Here is a 24,607-nt window from a genome sequence, read left to right as displayed (position 1 = left end):
CCAAAATTAAATTTATAACTCTTGTCTAATCTCCCACTAAGTATAACCCATAAGGTTGATATAGTAATTTAAGATTTTATTCAAAAATAATTTATTTAGCTAAAGAATTTATATTTAATTTTTTCCGTACATCTTTGTTTTTTTCAACGGATTGCGATTTTTTACCCATAAAAAAATCCCACAGAACTATGTTGACATTATAAAAGGTTGCATGGATTATAATGGGAAAGCTTCCAATTCAGTTTTGGTTATGATTCTACATTTTAGTGTTTTAGATATGATTTGTCATGTTTTGAATATGATTTTAAGGAGTTAATAATTATAATTTTCGCATCTTAATCATAGTTATTTCATTCTGAACGATTTTCGATCTAAACACAGTATTAATCTCTTGGCAAAGGAAACATTTTTGCTAAAATGATATTTTTATTATCATGTTTAAATATTAAGAGTAAAAAAATTAAGAGATATTTTTTAAAATGATGAACAAAAATAGAAATGGTTTCTTTAAATTCCAAAAGCTCTAGAAAATTTTGCATTTTCAATTCTATCTTTTGATATAACCGATGGTTCAATAATTGAGTATCACAAGAACACTTAAAAAATATCCATTTTCAATTTAATATTTTGACGTGGCCGATTTTTCAATAATAGAGTATCCCGTTCATCGATTTTAAATCTATACTGCAATAATTAAACGCGTACTCTCACAAGTTTCATATCTCGTGAAGTCGCGAGCAAATCAAATCTTTGTTCGATTTTAGATTTTCTAAATATTTTTAATTAGACTCACAATTTATTTCGAGGTACTATTATTATAAGCTCATTTATTTTGTGGTCGAATCTCTTTGTCCCACCTATTCATTTACAAACTAAAATAGACTATGCAGACGCCATATACCCTTTTTCAGAGATAATGAATGCACTATCAAGAACACGTCAATAATGAATAAATCTTTTATATGAACCTTTTGCAGAGTTAATCCACTAGTTGGTCTGTTGAAAAGTTTAGATAGACTCATACTATCATAGATTCTAACCTTCTTCGTACGACAATTATATATATATATATATATATATATATATATATATATAAACCTTTTCTAATAGCTAACCTGAATGTATTATAAACTATTTTTAGAGTTAAATATATCTTTAGTTGATGTAAAAACATAAATGTTCACTTTTATTTCTTAAAAAATATCTCTCTTTTATTTATTTATAAAAATGACTTAGGTGTAGCTTTTATTACCCTCACCTTTAACTAAAATAAAAGAGGACACGAGCTACACCTGACATATTTTATAAACGAGAGAAAAAAAACTTTAGTGACTAAAAATAATGATTTTTTATTTATTTACAGTGATTAAAAATATATTAATCCTTATTTTTCTATCACAATTTATCCTGTCTCTTATTGTTTTTGTTCTTTCTTGACTTGATCTCACATGAAAATTCTTGTTATTGGCCAAATTGTGATATGTATGATAAATTTTGACTTTTATACTTGTTATTTAAACCATAAAAAGAATAAATTATTTTTATTGGATAATGTAAAAAAAATTATATTCAATGTAAATGAGTATTAACCTAAAACCTAAAAGCAAATTTATCATGTGTAATTTTTATAATTAATATATACTGAATGGCAGTGCTGTTGTATTGGTGAGGCAAATTTCTCAAACTAGGTTACTTTTAGAAACTAATTCCCAAAATGGGGCTGTTTTGAAACTTTTTTCAGGGGGGTCTGTTTTTTAAGGGGACTCGCCAGTGGGGTTGGCGAGTTGGACACGTGGCAGCGCCTGATGGACTCGCCAGTGGAGTTGGCGAGTTGCTGTCCACGTGGCGGGTCCCGCCACTCGTACTGACGAAATGCTTTTTACGGAAAAAAAAAATTTAACTTCAAACGCGTATAACTATTTTTGACATATTATGGGCCTCAAACGGACATTCCTATCAAAAGTTATACGCGTTTGAAGTTAATTTTTTTTTTTCCGTAAAAAGCATTTCGTCAGTACGAGTGGCGGGACCCGCCACGTGGACAGCAACTCGCCAACTCCACTGGCGAGTCCACCAGGCGCTGCCACGTGTCCAACTCGCCAACCCCACTGGCGAGTCCCCTTCAAAAACAGACCCCCCTGGAAAAAGTTTCAAAACAGCTCCATTTTGGGAATTAGTTTCTAAAAGTAACCTAGTTTGAGAAATTTGCCTATTGGTGAAGGGGCGTGGCCCAATAAGATTCCGAAGAGTGAATGAAATGTTGGGCCCGAGCCTTGGGAGTGAGAATTGAGAAAGGGGTGCATTCTGTTCTGTGTTTCGGGGTTACGCTTTGCGAGTGAGAATTGATAAACAAATCGTTAGGGTTTTTTGGTTGTGCGAGTGAGAGTGAGAGTGAGAGAGAACAATGGAAGACATAACAGAGGGAGTGAACAACATCAACATCTCTGATTCGTATAAGAAAAATCGCATTCAGGTCTCTAACACCAAGAAGCCCCTCTTCTTCTACGTTAATCTGGCCAAGGTACCACCACTCCATTTTCAGGTTTCGAAGCTCGCAAGAGTTTTTTCTTTTCATGTTTAATTTTGTTGATTCTGCAGAGATATATGCAACAGCATGATGAGGTCGAGCTCTCAGCTCTAGGAATGGGTATTGAAATCCCTCTCGCCTTTTTTCCTCTTTTATTCCTTGAATTTCGCTTGTGTTGGTTCTATTGGTTGCTTATTGATTAGTAACGTGGACTCGTTCTTTTCGTTCATTCAGGTATTATTCTAGTTATAGCCTTATAGGCTTGCTACATATAACTTTATGTGAAAAACTCACAGAATGATAACAGTTCAATGATCTAACCTTCGTTGGACTAAAGATGTTACTCTGTTCTTCTGACTAAACTTTCTATACTGTGATACTGGTGAGTGGTGATACTGGCAACCATCAATATGCACTCATGCTCAGTTTTAACGCTTAATTTTACCGGCCTCCCCTTCTCCAATCCCTTGCGTAGCATAGGTTTGTTTGCTGTGCTGACCCATGGTATCCTTTAGCTAGGGCCTAGGCTGGTAACAACTTAAGTTTGGAAAATCTGACTATGACAAATTGGATGAACTAATTTTTAGAATAGCTGTATTTTGGAGGTCATGTAATTAGAGTTTTGCCTTCGATTGGTGGTTACCCTGAAGATCTACCCACAATAGCTATTCTTTAAGTTTGGGCTTGAAGTATGATCCAACACATAGTTATTGAAGTGGCATGTAGTGGTCAGCTTTGAAAATGCTACTGTGGATATAAATATAAATATAAATAATATTATAATACAAACTAAAGAATTTATAATTTTATGCAACACATTTAAATACTAAAAAACAGTAAAGAAATTCACGATAAATAATAAGTCAGAGTTTACACATGCAATCAACATCAATTTAGGAGCAATAAGAACATAGTAATGAAGTCAAGAGTGAAAGATGACGATGAAACAAAGAACATAACAAATTAGATAAGAATTAGCTGAATGTGAATTGGAAAGTCAAGAGGAAGAAGGAAGCATAGAGCACAGGAAAAACAATAGTCTTATATAGTGTGAAGGAATATAGGTCAAAACAGAGTTAACTTTTTGTTGAATGTTCAAGGCAGAAGGATTTCAAATCCTATTGTTTTTAAAGCAAAAAAATGCATTAGAAATTTGGGGAGAAAATCAGAAATCACAATTTTACCCAAAAAAAAAACCTAAACAATGTTTCAGTGGTAAAAATGGGTTTTTGAGGCCTGCAATGAATTGAAAACTTTTTTTTTTTTTATTTGAGTCCAATGGCAGCCTAGGGCTGCTCCACTATAGTGTGCTATTGACAGCTATGATCTGTTGTTCAATTTGATAGAAGATATAAATGCTGGGAGAAAACTGTTGCAAGTTGCAACAGTCTGCTAAGCATATTTGCATTGATAAATTAGAGGGCAATAATTCATTGATATCATGATATGTGACTGTCATATTGTCTCCTGATAATAGTAGAACTTTATTACAATACAATGTATTTCACGATTTATGGTTTATATGTGACTTTCTAATTCTCCTTTTTCTTTTCTCTTTCCCTGGTTCCAATTTTAATGTGATTTCTGAATTTTCAACCCCTATTGCATTGCTACAGCTATTGCCACAGTAGTAACTGTTGCTGAAATTTTGAAAAACAACAGACTTGCTGTTGAAAAGAGTGAGATTCTATTCTTTCTTTCTTTTTTCGTTTTTCTCTCTCCTGAGAAATGGTCCCTCTCCCTTGTTCACAATCTGTTCCTTCAATTGTTGAATAATCTAATTTGATTAATGATGAAATCCTCATGCAGAAATCAGGACATCAACTGTTGACATAAAGGATGACTCTAGAGGTCGACCTGTTCAAAAGGCCAAGGTAAGGCAGGAAACAAGTTTTTACTTACTCTAGAGTGTTTGCTTGGAGCCTATTTGTCCTTGATGTGTTTGTGCACGTGCACGTGTTTGTGCACGTGCACGTGTTTGTGCACATACTCAACTCTTAAAACTTAAAAAGAAGTTAATTTAAAATAAATAAATAAATAAACAGCAGCTTTTGTTGATTTTATGCTATAGCTTAACAGTCTCCTTCCTTCCTACCCATTGCTTTGGATTCTGCTTTATGATTTGTCTAAGTTCTGCTTTTGATAAATTATGTTCAGATTGAAATAGTACTAGGGAAGACAGCAAACTTCGATGAGTTGATGGCTGCTGCAGCTGCTGAAGATGGTGAAAATGGAGATGTTGAAGAGCAGAGTGCATGAACAACAAATTTATTTGTATTTTTGTTGTCGTGAGGTAGAGGGCATGTCATTATTTGACTGACCAGCAATATTGAACAACAAAATTCCTTCGTTTCTTTTCTCTATAAAATAGGCTTTTCTTATTTTCATTCTTGCTTGGTTTAATTTATAAATTTTTCGTTGAGAGAGGTAGAGGGTCATGAATCGTCTAATCTTCTGAAAATTTATGAATCTTTGTTTCAATTGCCTTAGTGATCCATCTGAATAATGAAGGATAACCTTTCATTTCCTCTCCTTTTTCAGCAACAATGACCTTTTTAATGGTGAGGCTCATAATCTCTATTTCTCAACTGCATATTTACTCCCCATTTGAATATGAATTTTATAAAAGGAAAAATGCATTTTTAATTAAAATAAACAAGAATAAGAAGTTGTATTAAATTTATAAAATAGGCATCTAACAAATATCTAGATGGAAACAGAAAAGTATCGTGTCTAAGGATCTTAGCAGAAAGTTGCAAAGGATTGGCTGCAACATTATACTAATTGGGGTGGTTCATTTCGGTGTATAAATACTAAATAGGATAAATAGCTGACCTACATATAAATTTATCCAATGATATAAAATATTGAAAATTAATATAAAAAACTGTGGTGTTTATATTGGGCGTTCAACAAACACAGCATAGCGCATTTTGAACCTTCATTAATTATGCGAGCCAGTGGAAATCAAACGAAAATAATATGTAAATCATGCTTTATAACTATTTAGTAGGAATACCATATGATCGATAATGTCATTCAGTGATTTCTTATACATACCGCTAGTTGGAATATTGAAGGTATAACAGACCCTTCATCATAAAACAAGCTTCCAAGTCAATCATATGTAGTTGCCATTATCAATAGGGATGTTTCAAGAGAGATAAAGAGTTTTAGTTTCTTGGCTAGAAAAAAGGACTATTATATATGCTGATCAAACCAGATTATTCTTCTACGGATATAAAAAAAAACGGATTATTCTTCTGCTAAGAGTGCATGTTTGGATTTTAGTTCAAAATACGATATACAATTTCAAAGTGAATCTAATGATCCACAAATTCAGTTTTACAAAAGTAAGGATCTGAATGCTTTGGCAAATTTAATTTTGCTTCAAACGTTGGTTTGCAATTGAAAAACAAACAAACTAATATAGCAAGTACCTAATTCCAAGATACTTGACTTTATGTCTGAGATCATTTTATGGCAAAATAAATGGGTCAGTAGGCGGGTTACGTGCATCATCAACAAGATAATTGTTAAACCTTAAAATCTAAAACAATTGAGATAGACAGTAATAAACAATGTAAAGCCTGTTATATAATTAACATCAATATGAATATAAAGAAAAAATAATTAGAAGCCACCTTAGCTGTAAAACATAATTATACATGGAGCAATACTAATTGGAAAACAAGAGATACCTGCAGTGGCATACACACATTGATTCATGGATGGAATGAGACAAGTCGCTAAAACTAATGTAACAACATTAGGAGCAGTCAAACAAGTCCGTGTAATGACATAAGTACAGGTTCTCAAGAGAGTTTGAAATTGTATAGTCTCAACGAGGAGTGACTGACATTGAATTGGCTTAGAACAAGCAATTTGGGTAGAAATTGGACACCTTGGCGGTTATCTATGGGTGGTGATGGAACTCTTGGAAGTGGATAGGTTTTATTGGTTTTGGTCCGGATGGAGCTCCATTCTCTTTTCGACATCCATCCAAACCAATGTATTCTTGTCCCATAAAGTTGTCCGAAATTTCCAAGAAAGCCAGATCCCATAAACACAAAAGACCTCTCGCTGAATTTAAAGTCTGAGAAGCCAAACTATGTGTTGTACTATCTCCCAAAATTGCATGACATATTTGTGAATTCTAAGTTTCTTGTAAGCATAAAACTTGAACCCCTTCCTTCGCCACTAGGTTTTGGATAAATCTCTACTTCACCCTACTACCCAGCCCCTTTACATTGTATGATAGAACTTTTATTGATTAACTGCTTGCATCCCCTTCTTCCTCTCATCATCATGTGTCTTCCCACCCTTTTGATCTCTTGCCTCCATCAAAACAATTCTCTATAGTATCTCCTCCTCTTTGTTCCCCCTTTTGACCCTACGATCCATTGTTGTGTTTCCATCTTTTTCAGAGGTATTGCAGCCTGTGCATATGTTCTGTTATCCCTGCCTTGATGTCCACTTCCTCTCAATTCCTTCTTCTCCTTATGACCCCCTTTCTGTACCACTCCCCCTATATGTTGCCTATTGTTCTTCTGGTACCTCAGAATATTAACATGCATTTTGGTATCACTAATGTATATCTAATCAAGTTGCTGCTCCAAACGCTTTTCGTCTTTAACCTCCAAGAACCTCACAAAGCCATACCTATCTCCCCAATAATTTCTTCTACTTGCAATGAAATCTTCCCACACTCTCCCCCATCTCTAAAAGACCCTCCAAAGATCCATCTTCTAGTATTCCGAAGGGAACTTAGACAAGAAAAACGTTGAGATATGACCAACATTGCTTACACCACCTTTCCTTCCACCCTCTCTGTCTCTCCTAGTTTGTTTCTTCTTTAACTTGACCTATAATTAATTCGTTTGTATTTTTAAATTAGTTTTATTATATTAAAATCTTTTGATTTAAATATTACTTTATTAGACGTTAGAGGTGAAAATGATTAATGTCTTAAAATTAAGATTAAATTGTTTGAATAATATAAAATTTTGATTTTTGATGAAAATAGTTTTTGATCAAATTTTATTTATCTCTTGATTAAAGTTAGAATTAATAAGATCTTTTATTTGTATGAATTGAAGGATTAAGATAAAAAAAAATTAATTTGTTTGAAATTTTTAACGATTAGAAATTTTATTAAATGTATTAATTTGAGTCAGATAAAGTTATTTAAGAATATAAAATTCTCATTATTTTTATTTATTTGTAAGATTTGAGTTTTAAACTTTACTAAAGAGAAATCAAACTTCTCCACTTAATTATTGGATAAAAAAGATTGGAATTAATTTTTTTAGTAAGATCTACATAAAAATTTACCAATATATTTGATACAAAATATTAAAATATAATATATAAAAAACTACTGTACGTATTGTTAACGTAATATTTTAAAAGTTTAAACATATTGAACGTTCATCAAACTCTGCAGAGCGAAAGTACTTCCATTAATGCTTCAAAATATAAAAAAGTAGGCTTGATTAAATTTTTTTGTAACCCCATCTTTCACATTTTTTGCGAATTTCAACAAAATTATAAAAATTATACATTTTGTAATCCAATTTTTAAATTTTATGCATTGTCACTCAACTTTTAAAATTTTGCATATGTTGTCCCCTATAATATTATGATCAAGCATTTTTTAAGTTGAGTAATGAAATACACAATTTTATAAATTAGGTGACACAATATGAAAAAAAAACTAATTGAAAAAATGTATAAAATTTTGAAAATTGAATGATAAAATATACAAATTTTATAGTTTAATGATAAAATTTACAAAAAATATGAACGATGCGCCAAAAAAGTCAATCATTATTGCATTGTTAACTAACTATTTTAAAAGTTTACACATATTGGGCGATTCAACAAACACAACTAGTAGCTAGCAGAGCACATCTTTAGGTTTTGAACATAAATTGATTATGTATAGAAATCCACGAAAAATACAAGTAAAACATGTTTTATGACTATTTAGTAAGAGGGCCATTATAGATCATGACATTTAGTGATGTAGCTAATTAAAATATAGAAGATACATCAGATCCTTAATCATAAAACAAGCTAGCTTGAAAGTCAATCATAAAGTTGACATTATCACTAGGAATGTTTCAAGAGAGACATTAGGGTTATTATATAGGATGAGCAAATTAGGTTATTCTTCTACTAGCAATATATGTTGCAAGTACTTCCAGTATATTTATTGCCCTTTATGCCTGAGATAATTTTACGCTCTAATAGGCGGGCTACCTGCATCAACAAGATAATTTTTAAACCTTAAAACTGATAAAGACAATAATACACCACGTGAAGCCTCTTACATAATTAAAATCAATATAAATATAATTGGTGTAAGAAAAAACCAATTAAAGCCACGTTATACTAGTAAAACATAGTATTATATAAGGGATTACACATAAATTTAAATGCGCTAGAGTATATCTATTTGTGTAAAATGAATTCTGTCGAGTTAGATTTTTACATGATTGTTTTCTCTTTTAATATATGGGCATTAGAAAATTTGATAAAACACTAGCTATTTAATATTTATGGAGAAATAATAAGTTATTTTCATGATTTTGTCACTCTAAAATTTGACTTTGTATGAATAAAAATGTTATTGATATGAATAACATTTGTATAAAGCATGACGATGGTCCATTTTAAAATCAATTAGAAGTATATAATAAAGTAGTGAGACTGAGAAGTCAAGATAGAATTTTTTTTTAACTTTTTTTTGACAAGGTTTATATCTGAAGTAAAAATTTGTTAGTAAAATGCAAAAATAAAACTGCATTTATCGTATTTCATAATTTATAAATGATTTCTTGAAAGTAGATATTAAAAAAAACGGAGAATTAATTGGGAAAACAAAATGTACTAGATTCAGCTCCATGGGGATAGACGCATTGATTCATGGATGGAATGAGACAAGCCGCTAACAGTGATGTAGCAACATTAGGAGCATTCAAACAAGTCCGTGCAGTGACATGAGTACAGGTTCTCAAGACAGTTCGGAATTATTGGAATTGGTGTTGGGTTTGGTCTTGCAATTGGACTTGTTGGTCCTAGTTTTGGTAATGGAATTCTTGGAATTAAGGGTTGAACTTGATGGTTATCTAGTTTGGAATTAGGTTTAGGTGGTGGATTTCTTGGAAGTGAAATTACGTTTGTTGGTGGAACTCCTCAAAATGGAAGTATGTTTGATAGTGGTCCGGGTGAAATTTTTGGATGAAATAAATTATATCTTTTAAATATTTGATTTTTATTTGATGAATCTTTTAAAAATTGTATAGTTAAATAAAATTTAAATTTAAAATAATTTTAATCTAAACTTTTTTATTTTAATTTAAGGATCGAAATTGATCATCTTTATTCTCACATAAAATAATCACTCATATGATACGTCACTTCTCTATATATATGGAATTGAACATCCCAATTAAGATTAGTCAATCAAAGGTTATTTGGGGATATCCCTATTATTATTTATGGATCCTATAGGCACCTTGTATAGTCGTTCAAGGTATATATCTGTTTGGGTGACAATATACCAGCTAACTGCTAAGGGGTAACAGAATCAAATGCCCCTTTTACTAACCTTCAAGGTATATATACCAATTGCATGACTCTGAAAATAATTAGCGTAATTAGCATACGCTGGCTGTCTACAATAATGCCCCGGCAAAGAAGCCATTCAAGGAGTTTCAAATATATCAGCGGGGCCATATTAATATGTTGAAGGGCTTTTCCCAATATGACAAGTGAACTGCCAAAAACTGAAGTCTTCAACATACTTAAGAAACAGGGCTTTATACCCATTTAATGTTAATTTCCAAACAATTGTATATAAGTAATACACATGCTCCAGTTGTTTCCATTGAAAGCAAACTGTAATGGATACCATGTAACTGCAGTTCATATCAATTCAGAACCTCTTTATTGCCACAGACAGCTGTTTGATGTTTCAAAGCATAAAGTAAAAAACCCATCTTTAAATGCCAGTAATACTGCAAAAGGTTGGAACAAATAATGATTCATTGATAGCCACTTCATAAAATGCTTTTCTGAAGATAATTTGAGTTGTCGCTTTGTTGCGTACTGTCATCAACAAGTATAATAGAATTCAGAAAAAATACCAATGTCTTCTTTAATTTCTACGTAGATCACATTATATGCACATTCATACATGAGACTGAAAAGTTGTTTGACTTCTTTAGTCTGTAGACTTTCCTCACTCTATCTCATTCTATCTCACTCTATCTTCCTCAATCAAGGTCTGTAAAATAACCGAAGCCTCTGAGAGCCTTCCCTGATATAGGTATTTGTCTAATGTCAGGGAATATTTAACAGCAGTTTGAAGTTCAATCTTATTTAGATCACAGGATATGATATTTCTCCATTCTTTTGATTTGCCTTTATGGCATAAGCCATGTAGCATAGCGGTGAAACATACAGAATCTATAAGAAATCCTTTAGTCAGCATCTTAGTTAGCAATAATTGAGCAGTGTCAACCATTCCATGCTTACAAAGACAAACAATAACAGAATTATAAGCAGCAATCACTTGATCCCATCCTTCCGAAAGCATCATTGTGAAGAAATCCAAAATCAAGGACCTCTCGTTTTCCATAGAATCTTTTTCCTCAATAAGAACCGGACTAGTTGCAGTATTTGTTAAACCATTTATCAAGTAATGGAATGTAGCATCATTTGGAGGACAACCGTTCATCAGCATTAGCTCAAAAATGGATGTTGCTTTCTCAGGTTTACCAGCCTTAAAGAAACCCCCAACTAGTGTAGTGTATGTGACAACATTAGGCACCAAATCAAAAGACTTCATCCCTCTGAAGACTTTTTCAGCTCTGATCATATCTGCTTTCTTGCAGAATCCATTGATCAAAGAGGTGTAGGTGATCACATTTGGCTTGAATTTATGTTTCATCATTTGTCCAAACATCTTGAGTGCACTACTCATGTCATGCTGTTTTACATATCCATCTATGACTGTGGAATATGTGTATTCATCTGGAGCATGATGCACATTCTTCATCTTATTTAAGCAAGATAGAGCATCTGTCATCTTTCCAAATTTACAGAAACCTTTGATCATGGCATTATACCCCACAATGCCAGGGTCCACACCCTTTCGAATTATGACTTTAAAAATCTTAATTGCCTCATCAAGTTCACCATTTCTAATAAACCCATCCATCAAGGTGGCAAAAACATACACATCAGGTTGAACATTTCGATCAAGCATTTCAGAAAGTAGTAGTTTCATGGCAGGAAACCTCCCATTCTTACAGAGACCACTCATCAAAACATTGTAAATTTGAGCATCAGGAAACACGCCCTTCTCCATCATTTTCTCTCTGACCATCAGTGCAACATCAATTTCCCCATGAACAACAACTCCATGGATAAAAGCACCATAAGAAACCAAGTCCGGTTTTTCTCCTATTTCAGCAATCCTAAAAAGCATACCTGCTGCCTTAACATAATCCCCTTGTTTGCAATAAGCATGCATGAGGGGGGTATAACTAAACTTATTAGGCAGCAATCCCCTTTCTTTTGCCTTCTCTAGGAATTCATCAGCTTCTTTAATCCTTCCACCCTTACACGAAAAGTTAATCATAATATTGTAAGTTGTAATATCTGGCCCACAACCCATCTCAGCCATCCTTCTCATCGTCTCAGCCGCTTTAGTTACCAAACCATACTTGAACTCAGCATCAATAACATTATTAAACACTTTCACATTCATATTCAATCCCCTTGCAGCCATTTCTGTCAGAAGTTGATCAACTGCTTCGAACTCCCCTGCCTTGCAAAATCCATTAATTAAAGCCCCGTAAGTTTCTACCGTTGGCAAAACCCCCTTCATTTTCAATTCCTTGAGAGTTCTAGTAGCACATTGGAGATCACCCTTCTTGCAATACCCATCAATAATCATATTATAAAACACCACATGTGGCACACAACCCTTCCCCCATCTATCCTTAACCAATCTCCTACCTTCCTCAATCTTCCCCAAGTTGCATAATCCCTTCACCACTATGGAGGTGGTGTAGTTATCCACAACAGCACCAGTGCCATCATCTGTTTGAAGCATTTTATCATACAGCTGGAGCGCAACATCAACTTTCCCGCTTTTGACCAAACCATTCAGCAACGAATTGCTAGCGACAACAGTGGGCAAACAGTTATGCATTTCACGAACAGTATGGAATAACTGGAGGGCCCTATCAAGCGACCCGGATTCTCCATATGCAAGAATCAAAGCGCTGAATGCTTCACGGGTAGGTTTCAAGTGTTGAGCTTTCATGTTCTCCAGCACCAACTCGATCTCCGGGAACACTCTGAAGCTGGCCAAGAGCTTGAGAAGAGAAGAGTGGGCAACCCCATCGAGAGAACAAGAGAAGGGTCGGGTCGAAGCCCAATCGAAAAACTTCAGAGCGAGTTCTGCGTCGTGGACTCGGTCGATGACGAAATGGGCAACGTCGGAAACGACAACCTTGGATTCGGCGAAGCGAGATTCGAGGGAATCCTGCCATTGGTGGGTTTTAAGGATTCGGATGACGTCGGAAACGAGGTAGTTGATGCGGGGAGGCAAAGAGGAGGAGCCTTTCGGGTGTTGACGAGGTTTGATTCGAGAAAGAGTTGCCTTCGACATTTGAGAGGGAACAAAAGTTTCAATTCAAGGACAAGGAAGCAAGAGTCTTCAATCATGAATTTGCCTTAGCCTCCTTCGTCTTACTTAGACTCTCAACTTTATTAAAGTATAACTAAGATTTAGTATAACGTTTTTTTAATTAAAAAAAAAAGAAGTAGTCACTTTTGTCCTTCAATTTATTGATAAATTTGAGGACGAAAATATAAAATTTAGCAAAAGAATGCAACAAATTAATAAAATAGCATACGGAGGGATAAATTTGACGTTGAGATGATTTTGAATGTGGATTGTCAGCCTATGGACATATTTGTCATAGAATTTTTTTTTTACTTTTCGTCTATCCACAAATACGTCCTTGAAAGATGAAAATGCAAAATTTAATCTCCGAAAGTATATAAAAATGCAACAAATATATCCGAACGTTAATAATAGATTGTGACTAATTATTATTATTATTATTATGTGTTTATAATTTACTGTTCCTATTCGTTTAGTATTTATGCAATATATTTTTTAAATTTTCTTTTAGTATATATATATATATTTATTATTTTAATTTTCTTGTCAAACTTTAATCTTTGTTGTTAAAAAAAAACTTTATCTTATATCTTATAATTTTATCAAATTTTTACTAAATTTCTCACTTTTAATCTTTAAAATTATTTCAACTTAAAGTACACTCATATTTAGATTGAAAATAATACGCCGAGAGTTTTGAGTAGAAAAAATACAATTGGTCGTGGGACCAAATTTATTTATTTATTTATTTAAAAAAGAATTTAATCAACTATTTTAAAAAATTTAACAAAATTTAAATTAGATAAAAGTAAAGTGAAATTATAAGTCTTTTTCCTTAATAAAATTTATATATATACCTCAAATATGACAAAATCCCTTGAATAAACCTTATGAGGTTTTCGAGGCGGGAGACGGTGTCTTGGAAGGCGAAGCGGTTTTAAAGGAAGAGGCGATTGGTGGCATTGGACTGAAAGAGGTGGAAGAGGGCGTCGGGATCCTTGTCTGATTTGAGTCTCTGGAGAATGCCCGAGTGGTAGAGTCTGCGACTGGATCGTAGAGAGATTAGCATTATCGAGAGTCAGGATGATACTCCATCTCACACATCATCAATAGGGTTACATGCCTAGTGCCACCATTCAACTTCATTTCTCACTCGCTTCTCTCCCTTTCTTTTCTTACATTCTTCTTTCTTGCATAAAATGTTTCCTCTCTCTTCATAACTAATTTCACACTAATTAAAATTTCAAGAATATCTTTTAATAAAACTTATTATTATGAATAAAAAAAAGTTGTTGAAAATAAAATAAAATTAAATGAATAATACTGTAAAATAAGATAAAATTAATTAAATTTAGCTTATAAGATCATTTTTTATTTATATATATGAGATTGAATAAATTATTTTCTCACTTGTAAATAAAGCGAGACCTTAATTCCCCATGTAAATCCTTTGTATTTTTTATTCATTACATTTAAGCAAATTTTCATTTTTTTTATATCTAAAATTTCAAGATTTAAATTTTTATATGATTCATTTATTTGTGTTTTATTCTTTATGTCTTTATTTTATGGCAGTTTTATACCAGAAAACTAATAACAAATTAAAAATCTGTCGTAAAAAAATTAACAGACTAAAGATTAAGAAACCCTTACTTTACTTTTCACCAGATTCATTTTACTTTCAATAATTTACATCATACTATGAAGGATTGGTTTAATTGCAGAGTTAGTCTGGTACTATTCGCCACACTCACCCTTAACAATTTTTTGTATTATAATTTTATTTAAAACTCACCAATCACATAAAAGTTTATAGTATATCAAGAATTTAATTAGAATGCATTTACAATATAAAACTTATTATTATTATTCAATAATAAATTATTATATATGATAAGTTTATTAATTTTATATTAATTATTTTTTAAAAATCTGAAATAATTTTTTATTGATTGATAGTATATAAATAAACTATAAACAATTTTAAACAAAAAATGCATGAAAAGTAAACTATAAATAATATCTACATTTTTTTCCTCCCTTCATAAAATGAGGTGGAGTACTAAACTCTTCTCTCTGGTTTATACATAAGTAAATTTTATCGTTCAATGTTTTTTTTATAAATATCTTGAAGGATAATAATACTACATCACAAATCATAAGTATACGGTATATTCGGCAAATTCAAATGTACAATCTGTTCTGAAGATGTGTTTATTTTAACAAATTAGAAATTCAGACATGATATATTGTTTCAGTGTAATATCTATTCTGATGTAAGGTATTCTGCCATCTCTTTGTGAATGAAAGATCGAATTTTCTTAAAAAAGTGTAAAAACTAAAAAGAACGACGTGATTAAAATAATCAACCATCCAACTCTAATTATTTTTCTATATACATACAAATCAAACACATTGTAAGCTTTTTCTCCCCTTCATAAAAAGGGATTCAAATCTGCCGATCATCTCCATTGTTCCGAGTCTGAATGATAAGATAATTCATATAAGAAAAATATATTGATTGGTGATTCTTTTCATCTACTTTTTGTATACATTTGGATAGGATGATTCGTGGAACTATGAAGATCTAACAACTTGCTAGCGTGCCATTTTGGTCTCCACGGCGGTGAATGCAACCTCCAACTACGTTCATGATTCATTACCAAGTGGCTCTCTTAATAAATGATTTACAAGTTCGAATTTGGGTTAACTCTTAAGTACTTTCGAAGATCAGGCCCAGTATCCCAAGAATATCAATCAGTGATCACACTCAAAGGGGTGAAAGCTGTAAGATAACCAAAAGAAAAACTAAATTAACAGTGTAACACCCATACAAATATAATATTGCTTCATTTAGGATCAATGTAGATAAAAAATTTATAATTATTAAGATTTATAACGCATGCGAGCTAAAATTTGTCGCAAAGAAATAAGCAGTCTTGTATAGGCAGCAGGTGGCATTGTGGATAAGGAACAGCAGATTTATAGGCTTAATCTTAAACTGCACTAAAATATAATATTAAGGAAGGGGGGTTTCAAATTTCAATCAGATACCAACTCATCAAGGGCTAGGAAGAAGTAAGAAAACACCAAAATTCAACTATTTTGCATTAATTGTTAACATTATATTGTCTCCCATACTATGAATGGTACAAAATGACACCTTCAACAAAAGCATGACATCTGCTCACACTACCATCGAAGGTTAGATCACAGTTTGATTTTAGATTTCATCATTTAATCTTTTGAAGTTATCACGAGCAGCCCCAAAGCACTAATGAGAATATACTGCAAGGAAAGAAACAGTTTTAGAGCACTTCATACTTGCTGCAACTCAATATATGTCATGCATCTTTAAAATGGTCATCATTCTATCCTGTAGTAAAATATCATAGATTGCTTTGCAATAGATCAAACGTGACAACAAGTTTCAAACTGTAAACAATCTACATCAGCTAGATGAACAGAATAGATTGGCACATCAAACAAACCTTGATAATAGGCTTTTCAGTCATAATGATGGTCACCCAGCCTACGTAAGGTAAGAACCTGCCATTGACAAATATAAGCAATGGCAATACAGTACCAAAAAACTACTAACCCACTGAAAATGCTTCATACTATAAGAAAACTTAAATGCCAAACTGTTATGGGACAAAGTAGGATTAACCCTTGGCATGATACCCATGTTCAAAGGCGCATTAGGTGTTAGAAATTGTGCACATGGTTAGATATTATGCTGTTCTAGTGGCATTTAGCATGTACCCAAAATATGCATGATACTTTATCGTCACGGAGATCACTCTTATTATAGTTGGAGAAGTGAAACATATGACCTGAATACTGGAACAAACTATGTGTGGATGCCACAACAGGTGAGTACTGGCTTTAACAAGATAGATTTAGAAAATAAGTCTACAATTAAGTGGAGGAAGTGTAACTAAAAGAAATGCTATACCCGACAGCTCTACCCATAACGTGGTGCCTTTGCAGCCAAAGCTGACCGTGAACATACAGTAGCCTGTCATCCACATCATTCTTGTCTCCTGCCAAAGACAACAAAATACATCAAGGGAGAGCATTACATTAACATATTACCACTAATTAAAATGGATTGCTAAATAAAAAAGTATGAAATAGAATACTGGAGAGAAGAATGAATTTCAAATTCAGAACTTGGTTAGGTTTAGCACAAGAGAGACACTAACAATATACTTTTTAACACATTCTTTCTAAAACACTCCAATTATTGTGTGAATTTCATGTAGATCTCACTAAAAAGAGAATGGACCCAGTTTTTTGCTGGGACCCTTGTGAAATTCATTCAATCATAATGTGCTGGAGAAAGTGTGTTGCGAGCATCACTAGTATTTCTGTAAAATGAAGGACCTAAAATTCAGCATTACCACCATTTTCGTAAGTTATCTGGTCATGAATTAGACATTACCTTTCGTGAGAACATCAACCTCCCCAGTATCTTTCCTGTCATGTACCTACAAAATGATCAAGTGTTGAGACTCTAAAATAGGGCAACCATAATTATCATAAATTTCAGAAAGCATAAAGAATATTAAACCAGTGAATGTGTGTGTGTCTGTGTGTTTCTGAAAAGCATAAAGAATGTTAAACCAGTGAATATGTATGTGTGTGTTTGAGGGATTCAGGAAGTCTCTTTTTGGAGGGAAGAATGAGTCCTAAGTAATCAATCATATACATTATCCTGAGATTCGTGATGCTCTCCAGTTTTCACAATGTTGCCAATTACAATAAAATGATAGAAATAGTTCAAGCAACAAAAGAGGGGCAGAGAGTGAAGGAGGAAAGTTATAATAGCATTTTACTATGATAATCCTTACCCCTCATGACTAAGTCATATAAAATAAGGAGAACTAAAAACAGATGGTACCTATGTAGATAAAACCCAAGTATAGAATTCAGTTTGTAGTCATATCAAACTGGCTAGCTAAGCACAATTTGTTATGTAATTTATGTTGTTGCAGTTTGAATAGGAACCCCTTCAGCAACTCACTAATTAAATGGCATGGATCCCTCCATGGAATCCTAATTTCCCATCCAAAAGACAATTTATGTGTCCAAGAGGTGCTTACCATAATTACACGATGAACAATTGGAATCTCACGTCCCTAGATATTAAAAAAAAAGAGTACATACATGTCAATAAGGTAGTATCCCATTTTATGTAAAAATATAAAGAAGCAAGCCGATAGAAAAGAAAACATACATCGACATTAAAGACAACAATCTCCCCTGCCCGAATGGGATCTCGATTCATATGCAAGAATAAGATGTCTCCCCGCTTGAAGCCGGGTTCCATGCTTTCAGAAAGAACAACAACAACAGGAGATTCACTGCCAGTAATGCACATCAATGCCTTCCATATGATCAGTGCAGACGTAACAATCATGTGTTACAAGCAAAATTATAAACCTGGTTTCGAGGACCAGGGACCTCCCACACACAGCAAAATTCAGAAAGATAATTCTCATTCCTTGCTTGATTTGTTACAAGTATTATTTATACTAATCCTTAATAACAGAATGCATATCTTTTGTGCCTAGGGGAATATTACGAAATCAGAGTTTGTTATACTTGTCTCCTACTACTCGACAAGTTCCAAGCAAGGATAATTGATAGATTTCCCAATTCACCCTCAAATGTAATCTCTGAGGTATGTTGGTTTAGCTATTCTTCTCTTGGGCTTGTTTTCTGCTAGCACCCCTGTATCCTGTTGCTCTGTTGCTGTTTGCACCTCTTCGTGAATATCTGCTCCTGCTTGTGTGGCATGTTCTACTTCTCTATCACCCCGTGGCCCTTGGAGAATCACCTTGCCCTCAAGGTGATATCGTTGACGAAGCTGGTCCCAATCCTCCCAAGAGGTATCGTCGAGATGAAGACCATCCCATTGAACCAAGACTTCCCAATTCTCGGGATTAGAGGGGGACTTGCGGTAGTCAAGAATAGAGGATGGAGTGATGAGAGGTTGATTATCAATGAATGTGGCAGGCAGTTTGGCTATCTTAGCATCATCAGGGGCCCCGCGAAATGGTTTGAGTAAGGAATAGTGAAAAACTGGGTGAATTTTGGTACCCTCTGGGAGTTGTAAACGATATGCAGCCCCACCAATCTTTTCGAGAACCTTAAAAGGGCCATAAAACCGTTTGGCTAATTTGCCGGTAGTGGCCTGAGAGTCCCTGGCTGATAATTGACGATAAGGGCGCAGCCGGAGTAATACCCAATCATCAAGAGCATAAGTCACCTCGCGTCTCTTGGTGTCAGCATAAGCTTTCATGGAGGCCTGTGCCTTTAGTAATTTCTTACGAATGACACGAAAAGTTTCCTCACGGTCAGTCAGCAACTCATCCACGGCAGTAATGGGAGATGAGCCTTGCAGGTAATCAGGAAAGCGAGGGGGTTTTCTTCCAAATGTCAGCTCATAAGGAGTGTGTCCAGTAGCTGCAACCCAAGAAGTATTGTGGGACCATTCTGCCCACGGAAGCAGTCGTCCCCAAGATCGTGGCCGGCGATGAACAAACACACGGAGGTACTGCTCAATAACACGATTGAGGACCTCAGTTTGGCCATCGCTCTGTGGGTGATAGGCAGAGCTCATACGGAGGTGGGTGCCACTTAATTTGAAGAGATCCCTCCAGAATTGGCTCACAAATAGTGGGTCACGATCAGAAACTAAACTCCGAGGTACCCCGTGAAGCTTGACGACGATGTCAATGAATAGAACAACAACAGAATGGGCAGAATGATGTTGGGGAAGCATGCCCAAGTGAATACCCTTAGAGAATCGGTCTACAACAACTAAGATGACTGTGTGACCTTGGAAGGGTGGAAGTCCGACGATGAAGTCCAGGGAAAGATCCTCCCAAGGACGGTGGGGCGCCGGTAACGGGCAGAGCAACCCTGCCGGCTTCTTTGTTTCGTATTTCGTGTACTGACAGTCCACACACTTGTTCACAAAGTGGGTGACGTCGGCACGAAGTCCTTCCCAGTAAAAGCTCTCTGAAACACGAGCTAAGGTCTTGGTAATGCCGGCATGACCACCAGTGGGGGTGGCATGAAATTCGGTGAGCAGGGTGGGTATCAATGGAAAATTGCGAGGAAGCCAAATCCGGCCACGATGTAGGATTAAAGCACCGGAAATCGACAAGTCAGGGTAGGTTGCCGGAGAACTGCGAATGTCATCCCGGCGTTGTCGATAAGTGGGGTCAACGTCAAGCTGACGGTGGAGCTCAGTCAAGAAGTGAGGAGCAGGAACCGAAAGTAATAAGGAAACAGAGGCCTCGTGTTCTGGTAAACGAGAAAGGGCATCAGCTGCCTGATTGTGGCTGCCGGAGCGATACTGTATCTCGTAATCGTACCCCATAAGTCTTGCAAGGTATGAATGTTGCTCCGGCGTTTGAATCACTTGGGTGAGGAGCTCCTTGAGGCTCCGATGATCTGTGATGATGGTGAAACGATGGCCCAAGAGGTATTGGCGCCATTTTTTCACGGCCGCCGTAATCGCGAACAACTCCCTGACATAAGTAGATGAACGAAGCAGCTTTGTACTAAATGGCTTACTGTAGAAGGCAATGGGGTGGCCCTGTTGGGATAAGACTGCCCCCATGCCGATCCCCAAAGCGTCTGTCTCCACCGTGAATGGCAAATGAAAATCCGGCAAAGCCAGCACTGGTGCTGACGATAAGGCAGCCTTGAGACGATCAAATGCGAATTGGGCTTCCGCGGTCCACTGAAATGGGTCAATCGTTGTGGCCTTAACTAATGGTGCGGCAATGGTAGCATATCCTTTAATAAATCGGCGGTAGAAGCCCGCAAGGCCTAAAAAACTTCGTAAAGCCTTAGTGGATCGAGGGGAGGGCCAATGGGTAATGGCAGTAACCTTCGTTGCCAGAGGCTCGACACCCTTATGGGAAACCAAATGTCCCAAGTATTCAACCTGAGATTGACCAAAGAAGCATTTAGAAATTTTCAGAACAAAATGGTTGTGGAGGAGTACCTGAAAAGCAATATCAAGATGAAGCAAATGATCTTCGAGAGAGCTGCTGTAAATCAAAATATCATCGAAGAAAACGATGATGAACTGACGGAGATATGGTCGGAATAACATGTTCATGGTTGCCTGAAAAGATGAAGGGGCATTGCAGAGCCCAAATGGCATGACTTTGAATTCATAATGCCCATGATGTGTCCGAAAAGCTGTCTTAGGGACGTCATCTGGGTGCATTCGAATTTGATGGTATCCCTGAAGAAGATCGAGTTTCGAGAAACAGCAAGCACCACCTAACTCCTCTAGAAGCTCATCAATGGTGGGTATCGGAAATCGATCGCGAATCGTGAGGGCATTTAGGGCCCTGTAGTCCACACAAAACCGCCATGACCCATCGTGTTTCTTCACCAACAAAATAGGAGATGAAAACGGGCTAGTACTGGGCTGAATTAAGCCTTGCTGAAGCATGGCGTCCACCTGGGTCTCAATCTCGTGTTTCTGGTAATGGGGGTACCGGTAAGGCTTCACATTCACCGGGGTTGCTTGAGGTAAGAGATGGATATGATGATCAGTAGCACGAGGAGGGGGCAAGGTCTGTGGAGGCTGGAATAAGGCTTCGTACTTCGAGAGCAAGGGTCGTATAGCTTCAGGAATGTGGTCAAGGCAAGTGGGTGGTGATGGAGGGAGCAGGGTAATATGATAATAAAACCCAGGACCTTGCTTGCGGCAGAGACGACGAAATTGGGAAGGAGACAGGGGGTTCAGGGAAGCATCAATATCCCCTTGTAATTGGACCAGCTTGTCATTGTAGAAGAACTGCATTGACAAAGTATTGTAATCAGTGAGGACGAGGCCTAAAGATTTCAGCCACTGGACCCCAAGCACAACGTTAGCTCCCGAAATTGGAAGGATATGCAGGTCAACGACGAAGACCGTGTCATGAATGGAGATGGGTACGTCTTGGCAGACCGAGTCGCAGTCCAATTGCTGACCATTACCTACCATCACACGTAGAGGAGTCGTGGTGGTCGGAGAGAGACCCAAAAGAGTGACCAGTTGCTGTTGAATGAAATTATGCATACTGCCGCCGTCGACGAGGAGGACCACGGCGTGTCCGGCGATGGTAGCCATGAAACGCAGCGTTTCTGGTGCCAGGTGCCCCGCCAAGGAATTTAAGCTTAATTGGGCCGGGTATGTATCTGAATGGGTGGGTGAGTTGTCGGGTGGGTTATTATCTGGGTCCGAAGTGGGTAGGGTTATATGAGGCAGGTCAGGGGGTTCCTCTTCGTCCGCGATGAAGAAGAAAACCTTAGAGGCGCAGCGATGGCCTCTATGGTACTTCTCATCGCAACTAAAGCAAAGGCCCTTCTCACGTCTAGAGGCCATTTCGTCCGGGGATAAGCGTTTAAAGGTGGGGGGTACGGAAGGAGGGCGGGGTGAGGGAGGGGGTAAAGGGGAGAACGTAGGGGAAAGGGGGGGGGGTAAAGGGTTAAAGCGAGAGGAAGGTGTGGGAGGGGGAGGAGGGGGTCGAGATCGCGGCGGAAACGGAGTGGGACGCTGGTCACGAAGCTTTTCTTCCTGCAGGCGAGCAAGGCCAGCCGCCTAAGATATGGTGAGAGGCTGATGAGCCTGTACCTCACGGCGAATCTCCGGGGTGAGCCCGGAGACAAAGCAGCTAAGGAGGAACGGTGCCGGCAAGCCCACGATGCGGTTAGCAAGGTCTTCAAATTCCGCGAGGTAAGTCGAAACAGAACCCTTCTGCATGAGTTTGAACAGAGACCCCGTGGGGTCCTCGTACTGCGACGGTGCGAACCGTGTCTGAAGCGCCTGCAGAAAGACCGGCCACAAAGTGAATTGACCGTTACTGGTCATCCACTGAAACCAGGCCAAGGCGCGGCCCTCCATGTAAAAGGAGGCAATCGTGAGTCTATCATGCTCCGATGTGCCGTGATACTCAAAGTATTGGTTGATCTTAAAGATCCAACCTAATGGGTCTGTTCCGTCAAATCGAGGAACATCTAACTTCATTCTGTGTTGCAATGCAGGGACAGGTGGTGGGTGATGAACTGGGTTGGAATTATGTGGTGGAGGGGACGAGAAGAAAGGGGTAACACGGTGAATAAGCTCGTCAAGACGATGGGTGATTTGGGACATGGAGTCACCGAGGGAACGTTGCTGGTTGGTGAGGGAAAGCTGTTGATTCGTGAGAAGAATAAGAGCAGCTTCTAATTTGTCGGAGGTGGAGGAAGGGTCAGTCATGGTGAGGATCAACGAGAGCACCAGTTGTTACAAGCAAAATTATAAACCTGGTTTCGAGGACCAGGGACCTCCCACACACAGCAAAATTCAGAAAGATAATTCTCATTCCTTGCTTGATTTGTTACAAGTATTATTTATACTAATCCTTAATAACAGAATGCATATCTTTTGTGCCTAGGGGAATATTACGAAATCAGAGTTTGTTATACTTGTCTCCTACTACTCGACAAGTTCCAAGCAAGGATAATTGATAGATTTCCCAATTCACCCTCAAATGTAATCTCTGAGGTATGTTGGTTTAGCTATTCTTCTCTTGGGCTTGTTTTCTGCTAGCACCCCTGTATCCTGTTGCTCTGTTGCTGTTTGCACCTCTTCGTGAATATCTGCTCCTGCTTGTGTGGCATGTTCTACTTCTCTATCACCATGCCTGAGGTAGAGGCAGATTGATGTAGTAGGATAGAGAAATGATATAAAACTACCTACGTGGTTTGCATAATCTATTTGTATATAATCTGGCAGTGTTACAGTGTGAGAGATCCTCTAATGATAAACCCTAAAAAAAAGGGAGAGAAAGGAATTTGAATGGAGAAGTTGAAAATTGAATGATTTGAGAGTGAAGAAGAGAGAAAACTGACCGAGGCTAACCGCCTGGGTGAGGACCTGACGGATCTGAAGAGATTTAATGGAATCCACACTCTCGCCGATCCAACCCATTGCTTTCCTTTCTTCTTCTTCTTCTCTCAACAAAGCGGTTCCTTTTCTTCCACCCAAAGAGATTTTATTATCAATTAATTTAATTACATCTCTTATTTGGGGATTTTATTACAATTAGGTGTCACTTATGAATTATGATGGGTGTACTAAAATAGTAAAATTGTTGAGTTTTTATTTTTTGATAAATATTATATTTAAAATAATTTATAATTAAGTAAAAATATCAAATTCTTTACATTAACAATATATAAATTATTATTATTATGCAACTTTGACTTTTTTTTTATGAAATCACATGCATTTTTTTAATGAAGATAATTATACTTGAGTCACAGCTATTATAATTTTCTTAATGTAACTTTGACTATTTTCTTATAAG

At 36.3% G+C, this 24,607-nt stretch overlaps 3 protein-coding genes across 8 annotated transcripts; 1 reads left to right on the top strand and 2 right to left on the bottom strand.

The window, feature by feature from the left end:
• The first annotated feature begins 2,243 nt into the window (after positions 1-2,243).
• Positions 2,244-4,918, top strand: LOC114386723 (uncharacterized protein At2g34160-like). The gene is made up of 5 exons (XM_028346762.1): positions 2,244-2,521; positions 2,599-2,647; positions 4,144-4,206; positions 4,337-4,401; positions 4,685-4,918. The coding sequence occupies exons 1-5, from the start codon at positions 2,405-2,407 to the stop codon at positions 4,784-4,786; spliced, it is 396 nt and encodes a 131-aa protein (XP_028202563.1). The 5' UTR covers positions 2,244-2,404; the 3' UTR covers positions 4,787-4,918.
• A 5,169-nt stretch (positions 4,919-10,087) lies between these two features.
• On the bottom strand, positions 10,088-13,292 carry LOC114387483 (pentatricopeptide repeat-containing protein At1g52620-like). Its single transcript, XM_028347675.1, has one exon. It carries the CDS (start codon positions 13,215-13,217, stop codon positions 10,791-10,793), a length of 2,427 nt encoding a protein of 808 aa, XP_028203476.1. The 5' UTR covers positions 13,218-13,292; the 3' UTR covers positions 10,088-10,790.
• A 2,279-nt stretch (positions 13,293-15,571) lies between these two features.
• Positions 15,572-24,300, bottom strand: LOC114387052 (signal peptidase complex catalytic subunit SEC11C-like). 6 transcript variants are annotated; one of them, XR_003661221.1, is made up of 8 exons: positions 24,149-24,299; positions 18,478-18,661; positions 18,344-18,379; positions 17,683-17,728; positions 17,194-17,281; positions 16,727-16,784; positions 16,399-16,523; positions 15,572-16,020 (listed from the first exon to the last, which is right to left on the bottom strand). XR_003661221.1 is itself a non-coding variant. In XM_028347159.1 (8 exons), exons 3-8 carry the CDS (start codon positions 18,658-18,660, stop codon positions 16,473-16,475), a joined length of 462 nt encoding a protein of 153 aa, XP_028202960.1. In that variant the 5' UTR covers positions 23,940-24,067; positions 24,150-24,281; the 3' UTR covers positions 16,221-16,472. The 6 variants fall into 6 exon arrangements, 4 of the variants coding, with proteins under 4 accessions (XP_028202958.1, XP_028202960.1, XP_028202957.1 ...); XM_028347159.1 differs by lacking the exon at positions 15,572-16,020 and adding an exon at positions 23,940-24,067 and having other exon boundaries at positions 16,221-16,523; positions 18,478-18,660; positions 24,150-24,281; XR_003661222.1 differs by lacking the exon at positions 16,727-16,784 and having other exon boundaries at positions 24,149-24,300.
• Between the last annotated feature and the right edge of the window lie 307 nt (positions 24,301-24,607).

The sequence above is a fragment of the Glycine soja genome, chromosome 15 (assembly GCF_004193775.1).
Source record: "Glycine soja cultivar W05 chromosome 15, ASM419377v2, whole genome shotgun sequence".
In the NCBI taxonomy this organism is placed as follows: domain Eukaryota; kingdom Viridiplantae; phylum Streptophyta; class Magnoliopsida; order Fabales; family Fabaceae; genus Glycine; species Glycine soja.
The sequence above is the reverse complement of the archived record's forward strand: the minus strand, read 5'-3'. Positions and strand labels throughout refer to the sequence as shown.

What these genes read in the sequence shown, in the direction of transcription:
- LOC114387483 (XM_028347675.1), bottom strand. Translation starts at nt 13,217, where the DNA reads ATGTCGAAGGCAACTCTTTCTCGAATCAAACCTCGTCAACACCCGAAA.
- LOC114386723 (XM_028346762.1), top strand. Translation starts at nt 2,405, where the DNA reads ATGGAAGACATAACAGAGGGAGTGAACAACATCAACATCTCTGATTCG. An exon ending in TCTACGTTAATCTGGCCAAG is followed by an intron (nt 2,522 to 2,598) that starts GTACCACCACTC and finishes TTGATTCTGCAG; the next exon opens with AGATATATGCAACAGCATGA. An exon ending in GCTCTCAGCTCTAGGAATGG is followed by an intron (nt 2,648 to 4,143) that starts GTATTGAAATCC and finishes GCATTGCTACAG; the next exon opens with CTATTGCCACAGTAGTAACT.
- LOC114387052 (XM_028347156.1), bottom strand. Translation starts at nt 24,228, where the DNA reads ATGGGTTGGATCGGCGAGAGTGTGGATTCCATTAAATCTCTTCAGATC. An exon ending in ACCCAGGCGGTTAGCCTCGG is followed by an intron (nt 18,662 to 24,148) that starts TCAGTTTTCTCT and finishes TTGCTTGTAACA; the next exon opens with CATGATTGTTACGTCTGCAC. An exon ending in TTGTTCATCGTGTAATTATG is followed by an intron (nt 17,729 to 18,343) that starts GTAAGCACCTCT and finishes ATCATTTTGTAG; the next exon opens with GTACATGACAGGAAAGATAC.